The 24128-nt window shown below is 47.0% G+C and overlaps 1 protein-coding gene across 1 annotated transcript; it reads left to right on the top strand.

Moving 5' to 3' along the window:
- The first annotated feature begins 8564 nt into the window (after positions 1-8564).
- On the top strand, positions 8565-20642 carry TRAF1 (TNF receptor associated factor 1). The gene is made up of 8 exons (XM_063144783.1): positions 8565-8730; positions 10870-10968; positions 12210-12368; positions 13979-14044; positions 14846-15244; positions 16400-16577; positions 19425-19573; positions 20207-20642. Exons 1-8 carry the CDS (start codon positions 8590-8592, stop codon positions 20423-20425), a joined length of 1410 nt encoding a protein of 469 aa, XP_063000853.1. The 5' UTR covers positions 8565-8589; the 3' UTR covers positions 20426-20642.
- The last annotated feature ends 3486 nt before the right edge of the window (positions 20643-24128 follow it).

The following is a 24128-nucleotide window of genomic DNA, read 5'->3' as shown; positions in this document are numbered from 1 at the left end:
CATTCTTTGCATTTTGTTTTTGCTGGGAATAAACATTGACCCAGTTCACATGACCACCACAAATCAACGTGGCATCCTGGTGTAGGACTGAGCTGCACCTGCCAGGTTTAGCATCTGTTGTCCTCTTTAGAGAGGACTTTTAAGAAGGGAAAGCATTGTGGCTTACTGACAGAAGCACAAACTTAGTGATAGAAGCAAGTATACGTGAGTAGTGAAAGACAGAGGAAAGAAATGGTGGTTCAACTGCTTAATGAGGATGGCAAATTGATAACAAATTGATTCCTACTTTGCCTAAGTCTTCTCCCAAAAGTGGGTCTATGATCCCCCTGGAAAAAGTGAAGCAGAAGTTGAGGGGGCAGGATTGCAGTTTGAGATTGATAAAGAAATGGTCAAAGAACACCTAATTTCCTTGAATGAGTTCAAATCCCCAGGCCCCGATGAACTGCATCCAAGAGTAATGAAGGAGCTAGCGGAAGAACTCTCAGAACCTTTGTCTATTATCTTTGCAAAATCATGGAAGACGGGCGAGGTGCCGAACGACTGGAGGAGGGCTAACGTTGTCCCTATCTTCAAAAAGGAGGAACCTGGGAACTACAGACCAGTCAGTAGTTCCATCCCTGTAAAAATTCTGGAGCAGATTATAAAGAAGTCAATCTGTAAACACCTTGAAATCAATGCAGTGATTACTAGAAGCCAACATGGATTTGTCAGGAACAAATCCTGTCAGACTAATTTGATCTCATTTTTTGATAGGATAACCTCCCTTGTGGACTGTGGGAATGCTGTGGACATCATATATCTTGACTTCAGCAAAGCTTTTGACAAAGTGCCCCATGATATTCTGATTAACAAACTAGCTAAAAGTGGGCTAGATGGAACAACTATTAGGTGGATTCACAGTTGGCTACAGAATCGGACTCAAAGAGTACTTATCAATGGAACCTTCTCAAACTGGGGAGAGGCAACGAGTGGGGTACCGCAGGGCTCAGTCCTGGGCCCAGTGCTCTTCAACATTTTTATTAATGATTTGGACGAGGAGGTGCAGGGAATGCGTATCAAATTTGCAGATGACACAAAATTGGGTGGGATAGCTAATACCCTGGAGGACAGAAACAAACTTCAAAGTGATCTTGATAGGCTGGCGTGCCGGGCTGAAAACAATAGAATGAAATTTAATAGGGATAAATGTCAAGTTCTACATTTAGGAAATAGAAACCAAATGCACAGTTACAAGATGGGGGATACTTGGTTCAGCAATACTACAAATGAGAAGGATCTTGGAATTGTTGTAGATCACAAGCTGAATATGAGCCAACAGTGTGATATGGCTGCAAGAAAGGCCAATGCTATTTTGGGCTGCATTAGTAGAAGTAGAGCTTCCAAATCACGTGGTTCCTCTCTATTTGGCCGTGGTTAGGCCTCATCTAGAGTATTGCGTCCAGTTCTGGGCTCCACAATTCAAGAAGGACGCAGACAAGCTGGAGTGTGTTCAGAAGAGGGCAACCTGGATGATCAGGGGTCTGGAAACAAAGCCCTATGAAGAGAGACTGAAAGAACTGGGCATGTTTAGCTTGGAGAAGAGAAGGTTGAGGGGAGACATGATAGCACTCAAATACTTAAAAAGTTGTCACACAGAGGAGGGCCAGGATCTCTTCTCGATCCTCCCAGAGTGCAGGACACGGAATAACGGGCTCAAGTTAAAGGAAGCCAGATTCCGGCTGGAGATCAGGAAAAACTTCCTGTTACAGCAGTACGACAATGGAATCAGTTACCTAGGAAGGTTGTGGGCTCTCCCACACTAGAATCCTTCAAGAGGCCGCTGGACAACCATATGTCAGGGATGCTTTAGGGTGGATTCCTGCATTGAGCAGGGGGTTGGACACGATGGCCTTGTAGGCCCCTTCCAACTCTGCTATTCTATGATTCTATGCTTTAGGGTGGATTCCTCCATGGGGGGAGGGGGGTTTGGACTTAATGGCCTTATAGGCCCCTTCTAACTCTACTATTTTATAATTCTATGATACTTAGCATGCAGAAGGCCCTGTTGTCAATCCCTGGCGTTTCCATGTAGGGCAGGAAAAATTTCTGCCCGAGACTTTGGATAGCCATTGCTGCCAGTCAGAGTCGGTAATACTGGACTTCAATGGACCAATGGTTTGACTCAGTATAAGGCAAAGTCCTTTGCCAAGAACTCTGAGCCCACATTATATTTATATACCGCCCCATAGTCAAAGTTCTCTGGGCGGTTTACAGAAGTTAAAAACTGAACGTTAAAAACAAATATACACAAATTTAAAAGCATAAAAACAGCAATATCCATTTAAAACAGCTATTCTGGGGTCAGTTGAAAAACTCATCATATGTTGTTAACTGCCTGGGAGAAAAGAAAAGTCTTGACCTGGCGCTTGAAAGATAACAATGTTGGCGCCAGGCGAGCCTTGTTGGGGAGATAATTCCATAATTGGGGGCCACCACTGAAAAGGCCCTCTCCCTTGTTGCCGTCCTCCAAGCTTCCCTCGGAGTAGGCACTCGGAGGAGGACCTTAGATGTGGAGCACAGTGAGCGAATAGGTTCATGTTGGATTTCGGTAGGCCATTTGTACACAGCACACTTTTTTCTTGCTACAACCTCCTTTATTTTAAGAAAATATAAAAAGATGTGAATGGAAGTGCAAGCCTCTACATGTTTACTCTAAAGTAAGTCCCAGTGAGCTGAATAGGATTTACTCCCAGCTAAATGTGTGCAGGATTGCAGTCTGAATGGTACACCGAAACTAAAGCGAAGTTTTTGGTACTTTCCAGAGCTGACCTATTTCCTCTGGTAAGTCCCCTCAGCCTAGTCTCCAAATGAGCTCAGACAATAACTTAAAAACAACACCAACAGGATGTGGGTGGCACAGAAATAGAGGCTCAACGCAGATGATTTTCATGACAAAAACAGCACATTCCTCACCAGTTAGAGATATGCTTTGCAACTCAGGAGCATCTGCAATGCAATGATGGAGACGGAAGAGCCCACATTGTTGCAGTGATGCCCAGGCAACTTGTGTAGCCTATCAAGTTTTGGGTTAGCTGTGGAAATTGGCCTGCCAGGTGCTTGGCATATCACACTGGTAAAAATGGTTCCCACCCACTGGTCCCAGCCAATATCCTGGCAGCTCTGTTTTGCATGAAACTGAAATTTCCAAATGATCTCCAGAGGCAGTCCCAGGTACAACACATAACAGTAATCAAACCTGGATGTTACCAGAGCATGAATGTTTGTAGCCACTGGCCAGGCTATCCAGCATCGGTTCAGCTTTGGTGAGCCAAGGTTCAGTCATGACACATTAGCCTGGAGAAGAGAAGATTGAGGGGAGACATGATAGCACTCTTCAAATACTTAAAAGGTTGTCACACACAGGAGGGCCAGGATCTCTTCTCGATCCTCCCAGAGTGCAGGACATGGAATAACGGGCTCAAGTTACAGGAAGCCAGATTCCGGCTTGACATCAGGAAAAACTTCCTGACTGTTAGAGCAGTACGACAATGGAACCAGTGACCTTGGGAGGTTGAGGGCTCTCCCACCCTAGAGGCCTTCAAGAGGCAGCTGGACAACCATCTGTCAGGGATGTTTTAGGGTGGATTCCTGCATTGAGCAGGGGGTTGGACTCAATGGCCTTATAGGCCCCTTCCAACTCTACTATTCTATGATTCCAAGGCACAGGATGCCAGATTCCAGCTGGACGTCAGGAAAAACTTCCTAACTGTTAGAGCAGTACAACAATGGAACCAGTGACCTAGGGAGGTGGTGGGCTCTCCCACACTAGAGGCCTTCAAGAGGCAGCTGGACAACCATCTGTCAGGGATGCTTTAGGGTGGATTCCTGCATTGAGCAGGGGGTTGGACTCAATGGCCTTATAGGCCCCTTCCAACTCTACTATTCTATGATTCTGTGAAATTGGCCTTTGGTCGGTCTCTCTTCCTAGCTCTCCCATTCTTGTGCTTCCATACAGATATATTTTTTAATTAACGGGCTGCAAGCTCATCATAAGAACACCTGCTCAACATCCTAGAAGAATCTGATCTTCTGAGCATTAACTCTGAAATCCCAGCAGCCAGAAAATGAAATGAAACGAAACACTTGAGACCCACCTCCTGCTTCTTTGGGTAGATTATCTGGCAGCTGCACTTCGAAGGCCGCCTCAGGCCAATCAAAATAAACAAGCAGAAATGTTTTCTGTTCTAGATAAGAGAAAACTCGAAATAATCAAGAAAAACGGAGCAGATGGTCAGTCAACAGAAGACCATATAAGCAGACAGGTATCGATCGATCACTGTACCTCGCCTATTTTAATTCTTGTTGTTTTAGTGCCGGTTCTTTGCAGGTACCATAATCTCCATTTGGATCTCGAAAATATGAATACTTCTGTCTAACAACCGAGGCAGATGTCGTGGTGCCGTTAGGGCAGGAGTTTGGGGCAGAAAGATCCAGTTATTGAACAGTATAGAAATAAGTACAGACATAAATGTCCAGGGCTCCATTCTGCAGAATGTGGAGGGGGTCCAAAACCACGTTTTGAACTAAGCAAAGCAATACACGTTATCATCTAAAGTGGGGAGGGGGCATAACGCCACTAAGTCCAGGGTCTAGCTTTGGGTGTGCAAAAGAAGCCAAACAGCAAGAGGTGGAACCAGAAAATGAGTTCTTAAAGAATGTAATTTTGATAAGCCTTTCTTGAAATTATGTTTATTCAGACAAGCCAACGCGTTTCGCGCTCCAAAAAACTGGGTCCTTCCTCAGGGCAGTCTAAAAACATGGTGAAGACATATACATTTTAGAAAGAGAGAATAAGTACTGAAAAAGATATATTCCTATACAAAATGTTTGTAAAAGTACTTACAAAACTCAAGATATTTAAAATGTCATATAAAATACTCTTAAAAGACATACAATTGAAAACTATATAAAACGTTTTTAAACCCTATTATATTCAGACTGAAATTTAAAAACTGGAAATTGACACATCAGAGATACAACAATTTGTCTGCCCCATAGCCGAAGCTCTCTGGGTGGTTTACAAAGACTCAAAAGTCTAGGTTAAAAAGACTTGAACGTTAACAATCAGTCTACAAAATTTTAAAACAAAACCAGCTAACATTTAAAACAGTTTTTAAACGCTCAGCCAGGCCAAAGCTAGTTCTGGAGACAGTTAAAACTCAACATATGCTGTTAAATGCCTGGGAGAAAAGGAAGTCTTCACCTGGCGCAGAAAAGATGACAATGTTGGTGCCAGGCAGGCCTCATCTAGGAGATGGTTCCAGAATTGGGGGGCCACCACAGAAAAGGCCCTCTCCCTTGTTGCCATCCTCGGAGTAGGCACCAGGAGGAGGACGACCTTAGAGGTTGAATCTGACCTCTATTTGGAGGTCAAATCCCAAAGAATGACAAGAGCTACCCTATTTCTTCGATTCTAAGACACACTTTTTTCCCCATATAAACATCTCTAAAAATGGGGTGCGTCTTAGAATCGCGGGTGTGTCTTAGGTTTTTCCCCCCCCCTGTTAGTGGTACTGAAATTAGTGTGCATCTTACAACCGATGGCGTCTTACAATCGAAGAAATAATTCACACTGCTAGCATTTGAACGACCCGTCCCCACTTCCTTGCCCTTAGCAAAGGGAAACAAACAGGCAGTGTGGTTTACCAAGGATGGGGAATGCAGTGAGCAAATTGCATGACTGAAGAAAACACATGCAAGTTTATTTATTTTATTGCATTTATATCCCGCCTTTCTTCCTCCAAGGAACCCAAGGCGGCATATATAATCCTCCTCTCCGTTTTATCCTCACAACAACCCTGTGAGGTAGGTTGGGCTGAGAGCATGTGACTGGCCCAAAGTCACCCAGTGGGTTTCCATGGCTGAGTGGAACCCGGATCTCCCAACTCCCAGTCCAACACTTTAGCCACTACACCACACTGCCGTGTGTGTACTCATGGAAGTGGTTGCTGCTGCGGTCTTTCCTCGTGCCTCCCACCACCTCCTCTGCATTCTGACGTTCGTTTACACCCGGGGAAAACCACCGGGAAATCATTCAGACGCAGCCTTTCCCTTCGCTTTAATTCCACGCGCTCTGCCCGCGTGCGCGCGTTTTCAGGGGGGAATTTGAAGCCCGCTCGGTGATTTCCTGTTGCCACCTCCTCGAAACGGCGAGCGTGCTCGCTTCGTCCCCCGCCGCACACCCGTCGTCCCATTGAGGGCAAGCGGGTGGCAGCCAGCTGGTGACACAAGGAGGCCGGGAAGAGCCGTGGGGCTGGCGGCCGAGGGGGCGCGGCGCGTTGCTGCGATGGCCGAGAGCAGCAGCGCCGGGGATGCCCAGGCCAGCTCGGCAACGGGTCCCCTCCTGCCCGACTGCAAGGATGCGCCTGCTGCGCCCAAGTACCTCTGCAGCCACTGCAAGCGCCTGCTGCGGGGAGCCGTGCAGAACCGCTGCGGCCATCGCTATTGCTCCGCCTGCCTGGCCTGGATTGTGCGGTGAGTCCCCCTTCGGCAGTCATGTGAGAGGGGAGGGGAGCGGAGGGGAGGGGAGAGGCTGGAAGGACGGATGCTGAAGCCGCGACTGCAGGAGCAGTCCCGGCAAGAGGCGCAGAGGAACCACCTGGGCTTCCAGACGCGCACGCCGGGTCGTTCACAGCAAGCAAGGCTGCCTCATCTAAAACCAGAAGGAGGAAAGTCTCCAAGGCCTGAGTGATCGCCACCATGCAGGATACAGCGCTATGAAAGCAGTCTGTATAAAAGGCAGGAGCCACACCAAGCAGGATAGAGCACTATGAAAGCAGTCTATATAAAAGGCAGGAGCTGCATGTCGCTCCCAGAGCGCTTCTATGCGATCCCAGTGCACCCCGAAAACGATAGTCTGACTTCCCTGTAAAAGAAACGAGGAAGAGCCGTCCATGCCGACGACGCCGACGACAAGGAGAGCTCTGCAAAAGAAGACGGGGTAGAGAGCTTCTTCCGCTCTTCACCCCTCCTTCTTTTGCCGAGCTCTCCTCGTCGTCGGTGTCGTCGGCATGGACGGCTCTTCCTCGTTTCTTTTACAGGGAAGTCAGACTATCGTTTTCGGGGTGCACTGGAGTCGCATAGAAGCGCTCTGAGCGCGACGTGCGGATCCCCTCCAAGCAGGATAGAGCACTGTGAAAGTGGTCTATATAAAAGGCAGGAGCCACACCAAGCAGGATAGAGCTGTATGAAAGCGGTCTGTATAAAAGGCAGGACTCAGGAGCCACACCAAGGGAGTACAGCACTACGAAAGCGGTCTCTATAAAAGGCAGGACTCAGGAGCCACACCAAGCAGGATATAGCGCTACGAAAGTGGTGTATGGTATGTGTCAATGGGCCCCTACAGTTGTCAGTGCACTTCAATACCGCTATAAAGCAGTCGTGTGGCTCCTGCCTTTTATATACAGCCTTCATACCGCTTTCATAGTGCATTTATCCTGCTTGGTGGAGATTAGGCCCAAGTCAAATCAAAAGAAGAGAGAAACGGGAACTTGGGATGCAAAAGGATGTATTTGTATGAAGCCCAACACGTTTCAGCCGGTATCCTATTAAAGTGGGGCGACCCTGTGGAAAGGAGGACCGGGCTCCTCTATCTTTAATGGTTGTATAGCAAAAGGGGTTTCAGCAGGGGTCCTTTGTATGCATGCAGCACCTGCTGAAATTCCCTCTTCATTGCAACAGTAAGCTGCAAGAACCCTGCCCTAGAATTTGAACCTTGCCTCACATGGCTCCCCTACTTCCAAGGGATGTGCATTGACGTCATAGTCAGGGAGGGGCGGAAGGAAGCACCTGCTCTAAGAGCTATAGCCGACAGAGCTGGGGCAAACCCAGAAATGTCTCCATGGCCAGGAAGTACCATCCCTCCCTGAACTCTGACAGACTAGACAGGCAACATGAACTGGGCTTTTCTGAGAAACAGTCTGCACATTGTTCTGGGGGCTGACTGAGAAAATACATATACATCTTTTGCCGGGTGCCTCCTGTTCTAAACCCTGGATGTGTACTTAAACGGCTGCTACGCTCACTCTCTGCTGAGAATGTCCATCTCAGCTTTTTCCAACCTGGTGACCTCTAAATGCTATACACAACAGCTCCCAATGTACATTTGTGTGTCTGTGTATACTGTAGTCCTCCAGATTTTGTTGGACTACAACTCCCATCATCCCTGACCATTGGCCTTGTTTAGGCTGACCCTATGAAAAGGAGGACAGGGCTCCTGTATCTTTAACAGTTGTATTGAAAAGGGGATTCCAGCAGGTATCATTTGTATATATGGAGAACCTGGTGAGATTCCCTCTTCATTACAACAGTTAAAGCTGCAGGAGCTATACTAGAGTGACCAGATTTAAAAGAGGGCAGGGCTCTTGCAGCTTTAACTGTTGTGATGAAGAGGGAATTTCGCCAGGTTCTCCATATATACAAATGACCCCTGCTGAAATTCCCTTTTCTATGTGACTGTTAAAGATACAGGAGCCCTGTCCTCCTTTTCATAGGGTCAGCCTAGCCTTGCTGTAGGCGAACTACAGGCTAACTTGGCCTTGAAAGGGGCAAATGAAAAGCCATCCTGGACCATTTAATGTTTCTTCCTTTCCCCCCCTCACACCTAGACACAACAACAATCCAATTTGTCAGAGTTGTAAGGAAGAGGAGCCTGGTACCATCAATGAAGAAGGTTTATTATCAGTTGAAAAGGTATGTCCCCCCTTCTCCCTGGCCTTAATGCCTTTTGTATTACATGTTCTGCAGAAGAGATATCAGAGTTTGTTAATATAATTTGATAGAGATTCTCAGTTTCTACACACACAGGCACACACAGTGGTGGAGTAATACATTTTGAAGTGCAACAGCTCATCATGACAGTATGCACGAATCTGTGCGTTTGTGCACAGACAGCCATAGGATTGCTCTCTTGGTTTTCTTAATATTGACCCTGTTCAGAGGACACGCTAAACCATGCTGCTTAACCACTAAATGGTTAAGGGAATGCATTAACCTTCATGCATTCCCTTAACCATTTTGTGGTTAAACAGCGTGGTTTAGTGTGTTGTCTGAACCAGGCCATTATGGCTTAGCATGTTGTGTGAACCATTCCTAACCATGGTGGCTACATAACTATGGTTTAAACATAGTTTAATGGTGAAGGACTGTGGACAGGTGATGGTCGTCATATAAGTATATAAAACATTATTTTTTGCCACAGTACAATCTGCACATTCAGAAAAAAACACGTGATATGGTTCTCCTGGGAAAATAAGTGTGTATATGAGGATTTTATGATTTGTGGCTTTCTCAAATCAAACACTCTCTTCTTGTGGAAACCCATCATCTCAGGAAAGGGTTTTCCTGGTAACCTCTTCCCTAGTCCATATCATACCTTTACAGGTATGTAAACACATGGTATTGCAGGCTCTGTTCAGCATGTCAGCTGAATGTGCGGCGGTCAGAAAGAGGACCAGTAGCAGGACTCCACCCCTCACTTTCATGCACTCAGGAAACACAGATGTTATTTGAAAAGGACTGCTGACACCCTAGTTTTCTAGGGGCGGGGAGCTTTTTGACACAGGAAGCCATTCTGTGGCTTCCTTCAGAAATCTTTTCATCTCATATTACCCAAATGTAATTAGTCAGAGTGGAGAACGCTGATGACAGAGTCTTGCTTAGATGTCTTTCGCCTCGCTAAAGGAGTTTGGATGTAGTTCTGCATTAACTGTTGTTTTCCTCTAAAAATATAAACAGGCTTCTAAGCGGACTAGAAAATTAACAATAATCACCTTGCATTTACAACCTACAGAGAAACGTACACGTGTCATGGTTAGAACACTCCTATCCTTTTCTGGCTGGACTGTATGTGTGTGTGTTTTCTCCCCTTTTTAATAGAGTGGATTTGGCATGTCTTTTCATTTTTGTTTCCAAGCAATAGTTAAGTTCTATACCTTTCCAGGGCATCGAAAACATATCCAAACGAAATGCCATTTTAGCTTAAAAGCCACATACATGTAAGAACATCCAGTCAACAATTAAGGTCATCATAAACAGCCTGCATTGTGCATTAAATTGGATTGCGTAGGTGTGGGAGGAATCCAGCTGTATGGTCTGAGTTCAGATGAGTTTTGCTTACTGGAAGTCATTAATGTTTCAAAGAACGATGCTATATGTTGCCTGTCAAAAGCCAGTTTCTTAGAGGTTGTTTTGGACTGAAGAGAAATGAATGAGGGCAAAGGCGGATGGAACTGTTGTAAAATAGCAGGTACAGTTGCAGACCTACAAGGATCAGAACAAAGGTCCATTTATTCTAGTGCTGTGCAACTTGTGGCCTGCCAGATGTTGTTGGACTACAACTCCCATCAGCCCTAGCCAACAAAGCCAGTGGTAAGGGATGATGGGAGTTGCAATCCCACAACAGCTGGTGGTAGGGTGACCATATGGAAAGGAGGACAAGGTTCCTGTGTCTTTAACAGTTGTATTGAAAGGGGAATTTCAGCAGGTGTCATTTGTATGCATGCAGCACCTGGTGAAATTCCCTCTTCATCACAACAGTTAAAGCTGCAGGAGCCCTGCCCTCTTAAAAAATGGTGTTTGCATGAAAATCCATATGTACTTTTGGGGCACATTTCTCCTAATACATGCATTTGGTACGCACTGTTGCCTAACACACATGTCTTTTTTTAAAAAATATGCATTTTAACATTATTTTCACTTTTGTGTGCACTTCCCCAAATATTGCACATTTTTGTGCATGGTTTTTGATTGAAGAACTCTGTTGCAAAATTTGGAGAAATGCAAATTCTGAAGGCTAATCGGCAGCTCCTTATCTACCATGTTCACTTCCAGGCTTTTAGTGATGCTGCCATTAACAAGGAGATTTCAGAACTCCCCGTGCATTGTGGGATCCCTGGATGCAACTGGACAGGTGTTATGAAGAGTTTGGAAGTAAGAGAGGAGGCGTGCTTGCTGTGGGCTGGCTAACTGGATGGTGGGAGTGGAATGGGCAAGAGAATTGGTGCAGCACCAACTGTAGGGTGACCACATGAAAAAGAGGACCGGGCTCCTGCATCTTTCACAGTTGTATAGAAAAGGGAATTTCAGCAGGTGTCATTTGTACGCATGCAGCACCTAGTGAAATCCCCTCTTCATCACAACAATTCTTTGCTATGCTAGAGTGGCCAGATACAAAAGAGGGCAGGGCTCCTGCAACTTTAACTGTTGTGACAAAGAGGGAATTTCACCAGGTACTGGATGCATACAAACATGGTATCATAAACACTCAAAATGTGTCTTACCTTTTTTATTATTATTAAATATTTTATTACAAGACGAAAATAAATTTACAGTTATTTCTACAAAGCATGATTACAGTCTTTAAAAATACTAAAAGGTTTTAACAGTAAAGCATTATCTTATCTATTTTATATATCTATCTTACCTGATCCAGTTTCAACCTCACTGGATAGTAGCAATGGTAAAGGAGAAATTAGTTATGTAGAGGTTTAATTCGGTCAATGGAATCTTTAACATCGTTTACGAAAGGGGACCATATTGTTTCAAAAGGATCGTGTCTCAGTTGCCCAACAAGACCCTGTGGTGGTATGTTAACTTTTCAGAACAGGCTATGCCCCATCTTCCAGGACTGCAACCTTTTACAAGACTTCTGGAAGACTGTCTTCAAGACAATTTCAGATGCTACTGGTCAGACAATTCTACCAGAACCGAGTCTGGCTCTGCTGTCCCTGCCAAATGTTTTAAACCCGTCCCTCATCCATAAAGAACTTGTAACTATCTTGCTAACGGCAGCACACCTAGAAATTGCTGAGCGTTGGAAAGATTCGAAGAGCGTCTTATCGAAGAATGCAAAGATTTGTTCTCTGCTGGCCCACAGGGCAGGACTAGATCTGAAAGGTTTAAGTTCCAGGAGAGGAGATTTTGGTTGAGCATCAGGAGAAACGTCTTGATGATAAGGGTAGTCTGAGAATGGATCCAATCACCTAGTGGGGTGGTGGGCTCTCCTCACTGGAGGTCTTCAAGCAGAGGCTTGGCTGGCACCTACTGCTCTGGATTCCATGCACTGAGTAGGAAGTTAGAGTAGATGTCCTCCAAGGCCCCTTCCAACTCTAGGATCCTTTGTCTGGCTGACTTGATGAAGTTTTCACCCATTCACGAAATTCAACTTCCAGGATCATCAGAGCACATGTGAATACGCCCCGATCCCCTGCCACGTTGGGTGCGGCGAGGTGGTGATGAGAAAAAAGCTTGCAGAACACCTGCAGAATGACTGCCCAAATGCCATCCCGTCCTCCGACTGTAACCAGAAGGTCTCTGGTAGCAAGCACCAAGTATGCCAACTTCATTGATTTGCCTTTGACTTGTGTGTATGAATTTATTAGCACCTGGGGTTGATGGGAAATCTTACGATTTCAGGCCTGTTATGGGAGCAATGTTTCCATCTTGTTCTTTGAAAGTGTTCTTCAGATGAATAAAGTTATCTCTTCCTGTATATTAGGGTGACCGTATGAAAAGGAGGACAGGGCTCCTGTATCTTTAACAGTTGCATAGAAAAGAGAATTTCAGCAGGTGTCATTTGTATATATGGAGAACCTGGTGAAATTCCCTCTTCTTCACAACAGTTAAAGGTGCAGGAGCTATACTAGAGTGACCAGATTTAAAAGAGGGCAGCTTTAACTGTTGTGATGAAGAGGGAATTTCACCAGGTTCTCCATATATACAAATGACACCTGCTGAAATCCCCTTTTCAATACAGCTGTTAAAGATACAGGAGCCCTGTCCTCCTTTTCATAGGGTCAGCCTATGTATATAGAAAATAAGTCCTGAGAGGAAAGTTTGAAGGAACTGAAAAGGCACTGCCTGGAGAAGAGAAGATGGAGAGATCTTATGATAGCACCCTTCTCTACTTGGAGCTATCAGGTGGTAAGGATGCTGGTTGCTCCCTGCTCCAGGATCTTTTTTAAAAACTGAAGGCAGCTAGCCTAAGGAACTGGTCTGGTAGTTACCTCCCACTTTCTCTCCAAGGCAATGTGTTGGGGGGAGAGTTTCCCTTGAGATCCGGCAACCCTAAGACATCAGTTTCAGAAAGAGTGTCTATACAGGGACCAAGAAAAGGAGGAGTTCTACCGCAAAGGCACCTGGGATCCAGCAGGGGGATGGAAGGGAGACGCAAGCCCACAGAGCAGCCAATCACATGTTGGGTTAGTGATCAACCAACCAGCCCATGGTGTTGATTCTCAGGTTGGCTTAGTGTGACGTCCAAACCCACCCCCTGTAACAATTAAGAAGAACCCCAAACTGGTAACTTCAGGGCTCGACTTCTGCAATGCGCTCTACATAGGGCTACCATTGTACTTAGTCCGGAAACTTCAACTAGTTCAAAATATGGCAGCCAGGTTGGTCAACGGTACACCTGGGGGTGACCACATTACACCAGTCTTAAAATCACTCTGCCGGCTGCCAGTTAATTTCCAGGCGAAGTACAAAGTGTTGGACATAACTGTTACTCTCAGCGGACTTCTAGGATAGACTTGCCGCCAGATTAAAGAAATCTGAGATGCCTGATTAATCAGGGATGGCTTTTGAGTCTATTACAAAGGTTTTAATCAAGGAATCTAACCGATTTATCAGTTGAAGGTTACAGCCCACTTCTAGAATAGTTGCAACTCAAATGTACAGCAACATTTTCTCTGCAAATGACGAGCTAGAGGTGGGGATGGAGAGCTTAAAATAGGACAAAGAAGTGTGTGTGTGTGCTTTGAAAAGCTTTTAAAAGGGGACCTAAACAATCTCCCCAAAGGTGAAGTCTACTAGAGACAAGCAACAAGCATAGGCAAACAGATGTGACGTTATCCGCCCACAGTTGTGAAAATCTATTGTTTAACATAATAGGTTAACACCCATATTTTAAAAACCCTTTTGCCAATCCTATCCTGAACAGAATCGTTCCATGGTTTCCGTCAGCGAGAAAAGTTGTCGCTTTTCCAGGATCGGGTGTCCGTTCAAGGTAATGCTGCTGTCTGAACCCTTTGTGAATCCTTCAGGGGAGGGAGAACGAAGCTCGGGGGGAGGAATAAATAACACTATTTATTTATTTGTAATACCTGCAGGCTGCTATAATAACCTTGCATTCAGAAATTAAACATCGCAGTTAAAATGCATATATAATACAGCACTAAAACATTTCAATTTGCAACAAATTTTAGATCAAGAGAAACAATAACCAATTATAAGGTAGGAAAAGCTTGCATGAACAAGGGTGTTAACCAGGAGGCATTTAAAAGACATGACCTTTTCTGCCTCCTAAACCATACCGTAAGTGTGGGTGTTCCAGACCGTGGGAGCCACTACTGAGAAGGCCACTTTTGAGAAGTTATGTGGCAACATTCAGTTGGTCATGAAACAGCCAACACGGCCTCCTCTGAGGACCTTAAGGTTCGGCTGGGTGTATATAGGGGAAAATTTCCATATGTTGCTGCAGTCATTCTGAGATGGGGAATCCGTTGTGGGGTTCTGTTAGGCTTCTTTAGAAGTGAAGGTAGTGGCAGCACTCAAAGGGAAGGTAGGAGCCGCCATTGTGGTTTCCCACAATGCCCCAGGATGCCTGTCATTGCAGCGTCAGCCCAGAGCATTGTGGGTAAATTGAAAGGGTTGCTTGTAGACCCAGCTGGCTGGTACAGGGGCTGGCTTGTAGATGCAGGGAGATTTCCGGGTCTTGGCAGCTGCCCTAGGATATCAGACGGTGGCGCTGGGCTTGACTAAATCGTGAGTTTCGTCATATCAACGGCATCTTGCCTCTTCCCAACAGGGCGATACAGAAGACAGAAACAGTCATGAGAAAAATGCAGCAGCGCTACACTTAGCGCTCTTGCTTCAACACATAAAGCAACTGAGGGAAAGCTTGTGCCCTGCAGACGGCAGAGGTAACGCACACTTAACCGACTCCAACGTTTTGACGGGGATCTTCAGCGTGCAGCTTCAGGGGGCCTTGGAAGTGGACCGGTACTCCAGGCTGCCTTTATACGAGGAAGGAACGAGCTGGCGAACCCACTCACAGGGAGAGAATGGCGTCTCCTTGCTGGAGAGGAAGCTGCGGGTGTGCCAAGACATTGCATCTGTGTTGAGCAAGGAGATGGCTACTTCCCGCCAGACCATCATGGCCTTCCGGGGCCTGAACCTGGATATGATTCATGGCCTGGAACTGAAGGTAAAAGTCCACCTGGGTCGAGTGTCAGGGAAGGGCTAGGGTTAAGTGGCAGAGCATATGCACTGGATGCTGGAGGTTGTGGGTTTGATCCCGCAACTTGGGTGCCACCGCTGAGAAGGCTTTCTCTCCCTTGTAATCCCCTGCTTCACCTCAGATGGCACCCCCCTCAACAGGATGATCTCCGATGAAGAATCAAATGCATGCAACATAGATAGCTTCATCCCACATACCTGTTTCCCTCGAATTATCCCCTACAGCACTAAGCTGATGGCGTTGTTGTTGCTAGCTAAATCACACCCCGGGCGGCAGCGCTCCTAAGATCCCTTGCATACCAGGAAAAGGGTTTAGGGGGGGAAATGTAAAATAATAATAATAATAATAAATCAATGGATGACCCAATCCGATTCAAATTTGGTATGCTTAAAGCTCTCCTTAATATCTATTACTGTGCCAATTTAGATGTCTTTATCTTTAAAACTTATGCAGATGTAAGCATTTGTCTAATTTGAATACCTAAAAGTATCAAATCCTGCTCCTGTGCCCCCAGTGGCCACTCGGAAAACAACAAATGATTCGCTCCAAAACTAGTAGCAAAATAGGTCGGGTCTTTTGGCTTTATAGCACAATTAAGGCAGGATGCATGGGAGTATTTCACAGTCAAAGCAGATCATAAGATGGAAAACTTCAGAGTCCTTTGCACGCAATTCGCAGTGATTGCACAGTATAACACTGGTGTGATAAAGGTCACAGACAGACAGTCTGTCTCCTGACTGATATGCCACGAAGGGCACTGAAGGTCAGAACCAGCATTTTGAGTTGAACCAGAAACAAACTGGGAGCCAGCCCGGTTGGCACAGCGCAGGTGTAACGTGATCACATCACACCCTGCCTCAGTTAGCCACGTTCTGCCCTGCCTGCAATTTCTAGACAGCCTCCCAAAGCCATCCTCATATGTAGAGTTGCCTTTGGAAAGGACAGGCACCAAAATGTCAAGCCAACGGGAGGATCTGACTGGCACTTCCCGTGTGCGGAGGGCGTTGTCAGTAGGCCTCCAGCCGGCGTGTCCTTCTCAGTGGTGGCACCTCTGCTGCTCACGCAACCTCTATAAGCAGGCCCTCTGGCAGCCATAAAGAACAAACTCTTCCTCTCTCCAAGGCTGCAGATCTCCAGCAATGCCTTGCGCAGAAGGAGGCGGCCCTTGGCCGGCTCGAGGAGAGACTCCGCTTGTGTGAGCAGGCTTCCTACGACGGCATCTTTCAGTGGAAGATCACAGACGTGCACCGGAAGTGGTATGAAGCCGTGTGTGGGAAGACGTGCAGCTTCCAGTCTCCTGGTAAGCGTCCTCTGCCTAGGTCAGCCTTAGCCACGCCAAGTAGCTCCAGGCATTTGGGCCTACTGCCAGGGCCGGTGCTACCATAGAGGCCACTCAGGCGGCCGCCTAGAGCGCCAAGGTAAGAGGGGGCATCGAACACCGCACCTGGAAGCTGCTCTCCCACAGCGGCTCTGAGAGGGCTGCTTCCGGGTGCGCCAGTCCGAAGCCGCCTGCCCGCCCCAGCATCCTGTCTTCACTTCGGCTGGGTGCCCACCCAGCTGAAGTGAAGCCACACCCACCCCACCCCAGCATCCTGGCTTTGCTTTGGCTGTGCCCAGCCGAAGTGAAGCCAGGACACTGGGGCGGGCAGCTTCGGAACGGTGCGCCTGGAAGTCACTCTCCCAGAGCAGCTTCCAGCCGGGCGCGCCGTTCCAAAGCCGCCTCCCTCCAGCATCCTGGCTTCTCTTCGACTGGGCGGGTGCGATGGCGCCTTGCGCCCAGGTACGCTGGGGTGGGTGAAAGCAGCTCACCTGCCTAGGGCGCAAAATAGTCTGGTACTGGCCCTGCCTACCGCTCCCTCCAGACGGCATCAGGTTGTGTAGTCAAACATTTGGAGGGGCACCAGGTTGGGGGAGGATGGACTTGGTTATGTGCATGGCGTCGTTTTTAAGAAAGAGGATTGATGCCTTTAAAACAGGGGTGGGGAGCATGTGCCCCACAGGATGCAACTCCGCATCATCCATCCCTCACCACTGGGCATGCCAGCCAGGGCTGATGGCTGCTGCAGTCCGACACTGTCTGGAAGCAGGGCCGGCGCTACCATTAGGCCAATGAGGCAGCCGCCTAGGGCACAGACCTCAGAGGGGGCAGTACAGAGGGGGTCACAGTTTTATACAAATCAGCTGTTTTAAGAAATAAAAACATAGTAAGTTCAAGTTTTGCGCTTTTTATTTTTTCTACAAAACATCTGTTCTTAAAAATCGAAGTTGGATTTTTTTGGGGGGGCTGGGGGCTGCAAGTACCTTGCCTAGGCTAGGGTGCAAAATAGTCCGGCACCGGCCCTGTCTGGAAGGCCTCTTGTCCTCTCATTTGACACGTGTGTGTGTGTGAAATTTGGGGGCAAATGAAATAGCTGTAAACTTCCCCCGGCAGCCCAAAAAGCAGCTACAGCTTAAAAATAATTTAGAATAAACGATTGCAGGTCTGGTAACCCTCCTCTCCAGCCTCATTCAGAACCAGCCCTGTCCCCTCTCGTCCCCATCCATCACCGTTGTCTTGTCCATCTTGACCATGATAAACTGTGTGATAAGCGACCGGGCAGAGGACTGTACCATGTAGGCCTCGACTGCAGAGCTGAAGGGAAGCCCACTCGGCCTCGTCCATCAGCCAGGCAATCAAAAGCCCATGGGAGGCCACATGGCAAGGAGAAGACCAGCCGGTTTCAATCAATCAGCCAGAAAAGGAGCTGGTTTTGTATCTGGTCAAGAGAACAGGGCTCCTGCAGCATTAATTGTTGTGATGGAATTTCACCAGATGCTGCGTGCAGAAAAATGACACCTGCTGAAATTCCCTTTCCTGTACAACTGTTAAATATTCAGGAGCCCAGCCTTCCTTTCCATAAGGTCACCCTAATACTGAATGAAACAACAGAATGAAATTTAATAGAGATAAATGCTAAGTTCTTCATCTAGGAAATAGAAACCAAATGCACAGTTACAAGATGAGGGGTACTTGGCTCAGCAATACTACAAAAGATAAGGATCTTGGAATTGTTGTAGATCACAAGCTGAATATGAGCCAACAGTGTGATATGGCTGCAAGAAAGGCAAATGCTATTTTGGGCTGTATTAATAGAAGTATAGCTTCCAAATCGCGTGAGGTACTGTTCCTCGCTATTCAGCCCTGGTTAGGCCTCATCTAGAGTATTGCATCAAGTTCTGGGCACCACACTTCAAGAAGGACACAGACAAGCTGGAGTGTGTTCAGAGGAGGGCAACCAGGACAGGGGTCTGGAAACAAAGCCCTATGAAGAGAGACTGAAAGAACTGAGCATGTTTAGCCTGGAGAAGAGAAGATTGCGGGGAGACAGGATAGCACTCTTCAAAGACTTGAAAGGTTGTCACACAGAGGAGGGTCAGGATCTCTTCTCGATCATCCCAGAGTGCAGCACACGGAATAACGGGCTCAAGTTACAGGAAGCCAGATTCCGGCTGGACATGAGGAAAAACTTCCTGATTGTTAGAGCAGTACGACAATGGAACCAGTTACCTAGGGAGGTTGTGGGCTCTCCCACACTAGAGGCCTTCAAGAGGCAGCTGGACAACCATCTGTCGGGGATGCTTTAGGGTGGATTCCTGCATTGAACAGGGGGTTGGACTCGATGGTCTTTAGGCCCCTTCCAACTCTACTATTCTATGATTCTATGATCCTTAACTTGCACCTTTTTTGTGTGATCCCTGCCATCATTACTCCAACATTTCTAAGTTGGCACATGCCATTAATACAAGTGTTAAAAATAAGGTTAAAATCTAAACATCTGATGCCAACATAATCTGGTGAGGGGGAAATACCTTTTTTAGTTGATCGGGACTGTTTTAATATATTAAATTAACTGACTCGCAGTGCAATTTTTTATGTCAGTACGTGGAAGAAAGTCCCACTTAGCTCAATGGCACTCATTGCCAGGTAGGAGGGTAAAAGCTTTTACAAATGGGGACAGGATGGACACTCTTATCTCCTGCTCCACACCCTGGAGATAAGATCTTTAGTATGGGACACAATGGCATCATCTACCCTTTCTTTTTCTCCCCGTAGGAAATGTCTTGAATTCTGACTGGTCCTTAACTTCCTAGTTCTCCTTGTTTTCAGCCTTCTACACTTCGCGATACGGTTACAAACTCTGCATGAGGATTTACCTGAACGGTGAAGGGAGGGAAAAGGGGACGCACGTCTCGCTCTTCATTGTGCTCCTCAGAGGTGACTATGATGCTCTGCTCCAGTGGCCTTTCACGCACAAGGTAAAGGAGACACGCTTCTCGCTCTGTGATCTTATTGCAAAGGCTTCTCATGGCGCTCTGCCTCCACGTCCCCACACCCTGCAGCTTGAACCAATGGCAAGGCCAGTGCTAGTATCGCCAGAGCCCATTGATATGCCCTAGAGCTGCCTGGCTCAGGGTGGCCATGCGTCCTACTCCTTTGCAAGAGGACAGCTCTCTCTTTGAAGATCTGTGAGAGGACAGTTAAAGGTGCAGGAGCTATACTAGAGTGACCAGATTTTAACTGCTGTGATGAAGAGGGAATTCCACCAGGTTCTCCATATATACAAATGACACCTGCTGAAATTCCCTTCTCTATGCAACTGTTAAAGATAAAGGATCCCGGTCCTCCTTTTCATATGGTCACCCTAGATTTGGTTTAGTTTTCAAACATTTTCCTGTGGAAAAGCCAGCTCCATCTCTCTTGTTTTCCCATCTGGGGACCTTGAGCTATGGGAAAGGCTGCTTACACTTGAATGACCACCTGCCATTGCAACACATTTGCTTATTAAAGATAAGTGAGCACCAAAACAGACTTGGCTTGTTTATCAGATTGAGTTCCTTTCCCTATGAAACGTAACCTGTTCTCCTTCTCTCCGCTCCGCTACCCCACAGATCACCTTTATGTTGCTCAGTCAAAACGACGGAGACCATCTTCTAAATGCGATCCAACCAGATCCAGCATCCACTTCGTTTCAGAGGCCTGTGACTGACATGAACGATGCCAGTGGCTGTCCCCGGTTCATTTCTTTGGCCAAATTACGGTCACCCAAATATGCCTATATAAGAGACGGTTCCCTTTTCCTCAAGTGTGTCGCAGAAGACAGGTCATGAACCCTCTTATCGGAGCTGCGGGGAAATTGAGGGCTGCATTGGACAATCTTATGTGCAGGAGGGCTGATTTGCCCCTGCGGCAGGGCGCATTTGCGCATTGCAGTTCTTGGTCGTGATAACAGGGCACAGCTACAGTGGGAAGCAATCATCTTCGGGCTGAAAATTACAGATGAGGGTGCCCCCAAATTTCTGTCTCCAACCTCCCATTTCTGTGTTGTGAATTCATGTCCAGTGTGGGCACGTATGCGCAGGGTGTGTGTGTGTGCGCGTGCGCGCATTGTGTTTGTGTCATTTTGGTGACACTGCAAGAGCTGTCAAGGGCCAACAGGGCAAGGCGATGAATGTTTATTTTATTTTTTTCATGGATGTGCCGTTTTTGTGAACGCAGTGTCAAGCTGTGTGTAGGGGAAGCACGGGTGAGAAAGGTCATGTGACATCAGCCTTCCTGAACCTGGTGCCCTCCAGTTATCTTGGGCTAAAATCCAGAGAAGAGGTGCAGAACCTCCATCCTTTTGCAGTTCACACGTCAGAGATAGCAGGAGGGGTGGGTGGGGTCTGTGTTGATTTATTACATTTTATTAATCGTGTGAAGTACTGGTTCCTCTCTATTCGGCCCTGGTTAGGCCTCATCTTAAGTATTGCATCCAGTTCTGGGCACCACAATTCAAGAAGGATGCAGACAAGCTGGAGCGTGTTCAGAGGAGGGCAACCAGGAGGATCAGGGGTCTGGAAACAAAGCCCTATGAGGAGAGGCTGAAAGAACTGGGCCTGTTTAGCCTGGAGAAGAGAAGATTGAGGGGAGACATGAGAGCACTCTTTAAATACTTCAAAGGTTGTCACAGAGAGGAGGGCCAGGATCTCTTCTCAATCCTCCCAGAGTACAGGACACGGAATAATGGGCTCAAGCTACAGGAAGCCAGATTCCAGCTGGACATCAGGAAAAACTTCCTGTTAGAGCAGTACAACAATGGAATCAGTTACCTAGGGAGGTTGTGGGCTCTCCCACACTAGAGGCCTTCAAGAGGCAGCTGGACAACCATCTGTCAGGGATGCTTTAGGGTGGATTCCTGCATTGAGCAGGGGGTTGGACTCGATGGCCTTATAGGCCCTTTCCAACTCTACTATTCTATGATTACATTTATATCCTACCTTTTTCCCTCCAAGGAACCCAAGGCGGCATACATAATCCTCCTTCTCCTCTCCACTTTATCCTCACAACAACAACCCTGTGAGGTGGGCTGGACTGAGAGTCTGTGACGGGCCCAAAGTCACCCAGTGGGTTTCCATGGCCGAGTGGGGACTAGAACCCGGATCTCCCAACTCCCAGTCCGACAGCTTAGCCACTACACCACACTGGCTCTATACACCACACTGGCTTTATAAAGATGTCCTGACCTGGTTATAATCTTCTCATTGGTCCCCACTGCTTTTCACATCTTTTAGGGGATCCGCTTCCAAAGGGATGAGGAGATCCTGGGGTGCTTCTAGATGGACCGCTCCCGGCGCTAGCTATCCAAATGCATTGTGAAGTTATTCTGTGTTTCCTTAACAGGGTTTTAGTAATAATAACAACAAAAGCAGTGGTGGGAAATGAAGGGAGGGATAGAAACTGAAGACAACCACATCTGCCCACCGCCCTGCAAAATTCTGTGAATGGATCAGAGCGATTGCACAATAAAAGCCTCATCTGGCAGCAGCACAATCTGGGGTGTTCTCTCTCCAATTAAGGGGGACCGACCTTGTTCACAGCTGAGCCTCCTCCAGTTTTTCCGAGTTTTGCAATTGCAGAAAAAGCACACAAGCAAGTTTCTTAACAGCCGCAAGAAAAGAAAACGAACTTGGGATGGATTGCGTTCGCATTAAATAAACCCTGGGAAAAGGTCACGTCGAAGCTGTCTCTTTTTAACCGAGTTCTGGCTGGCAGCAGCCGTGGCGGGCACTCGTTCATGAGCCTGGAGGTAATGGGAGCCCTCATTTGAGGGCATCGTCTGTGCTGCTGAAGACTCAGCTCTGAAAGAGAAAGTCATTTCCCCCAATCTGGAACGATTGGTGTTTATATTTTTTTGTTCTACAAGGCTTCTGCGGGGTGGGGGGGGGAAGGGAGGGACACACCATCTGGAATGCATTGTACAGTGGGAAATTCCACGCTCTTGCTTTTGTTCTTAGCTCTTGTTGGTGGAAAACGGCGGAGCTCTGGTTTCACAACCAGGCTGCGTCAGATTGCGGCCCCTGTGGCTCTGCTGTTTGGGTTGGCCCAGTTTTGCAGAGGTCCCCCTGTGCAGAGGTTCAGGGGGAGGAGTCTGGGCATTGAAATGGTGGTGCCTGGAAGGTCAGGGGCGGAGCTTGGTGAAGGTGACCCTATGGAAAGGAGGTCAGGGCTCCTGTATCTTTCACAGTTGAACAGAAAAGGGAATTTCAGCAGGTGTCATCTGTATGCATGCAGCACCTGGTGAAACACCCTCTTCATCACAACAGTTAAAGCTGCAGGAGCCCTGCCCAGAGTGACCAGATACAAAAGGGCTTCCAAAACAAACAAAAAACCCACTAATAAAATCCCACAATTACCTTTGTAGGTATGACTGCAATCCTGCGCATAGTTACCTGGGAGTTAGCACCACTGAACACCTGACTGCCTTGGTTCAGCATGTAAAACACATTGAGCTTTTCTTCATCCAGCTGAAATGGAACCTTTCACTATTCATTTGGAACGCACATAATCTCGCCAAGAATATTTAAACTGTTACTGTGATGAAGTAGGAACTCCATCAAAGAAATGGAAAGAGACGTTCTGTGCCCGCTTCATTGCTTTCCTCATTCTCTGAGTTCCTCAATGCTAATCTGTCACGAACAAAAGTAAAGCTTGAAAGCCTTGTCACCTCATTCACTTGACATCTCACAGGATAGTGGGGAAGACTGAGCAGGTGAGCTGTGTGCCTACTTCCCAGTCTGCTTGTCCAGATGCCAACTTGAGATGGGCAACTCCAGGGGCCCTGGTTGCTCTCTCTTCTTAGGGTTCATTTTTAAACCAGATTTGGATGGTAGAGGACTGCCCGCCCTCTCTAAGGTAGGACATATGGCCACCCTAGGTAATGTCAGCCATCTGACAGCATTAAGGCAGAGAATAACCCAGTGAAAGTCTTTTGATTTTCAACCATTTCATTTCCAAGGGGACCTTGGGTTTTAACCATGTAACCCCAAAGAGCACTGAGATGGGCCCTTATTCTGTGTTAGGCTGACCCAGGCACCGCAAATAGGCAATAAAAAGAAGATTTTGATGCATAGAGAAATGAGCGGTGTGAGTTTTATTTATAAACCTGGTCATGTCATGACTCACAGATGCTCACTTGTGAGTCACTGCAGATTTCAGGCCTTTGAGTGCTCACTCGTAAACTTTTATTGAAATACATCTTTGGCTTGCAGAAGCAGGAAGCATCCAATTCTCTGGAAAAGCAGTTTTCCCTTAGATGAACTTTCTGGGTTGGGCGCTGGGGACAGAAAAGGGTGCATCACTATGGCAGGGGTAGGCAAAAAGTAGGCCTGGATCTACTGGTAGATCTTTGGGTGATTTGCAGCAGATGGCAAGGGTTTCTGACTCTCACTCATTTAACAATTTAACAAAATGACTCCCTCCTCCTGAATCTGGGTGGGCAACTTGGTTCCTCCTGGATGTTTTGAACTTTTATAAGCTCTAGCCAGCATGATG

The sequence above is a fragment of the Elgaria multicarinata genome, chromosome 19, assembly GCF_023053635.1.
Source record: "Elgaria multicarinata webbii isolate HBS135686 ecotype San Diego chromosome 19, rElgMul1.1.pri, whole genome shotgun sequence".
NCBI classification, from domain to species: Eukaryota; Metazoa; Chordata; class Lepidosauria; order Squamata; family Anguidae; genus Elgaria; species Elgaria multicarinata.
The sequence above is the reverse complement of the archived record's forward strand: the minus strand, read 5'-3'. Positions and strand labels throughout refer to the sequence as shown.

What these genes read in the sequence shown, in the direction of transcription:
- TRAF1 (XM_063144783.1), top strand. Translation starts at nt 8,590, where the DNA reads ATGAAAAGCCATCCTGGACCATTTAATGTTTCTTCCTTTCCCCCCCTC. An exon ending in GTGTTATGAAGAGTTTGGAA is followed by an intron (nt 10,969 to 12,209) that starts GTAAGAGAGGAG and finishes TTCAACTTCCAG; the next exon opens with GATCATCAGAGCACATGTGA. An exon ending in GGATCGGGTGTCCGTTCAAG is followed by an intron (nt 14,045 to 14,845) that starts GTAATGCTGCTG and finishes TCTTCCCAACAG; the next exon opens with GGCGATACAGAAGACAGAAA.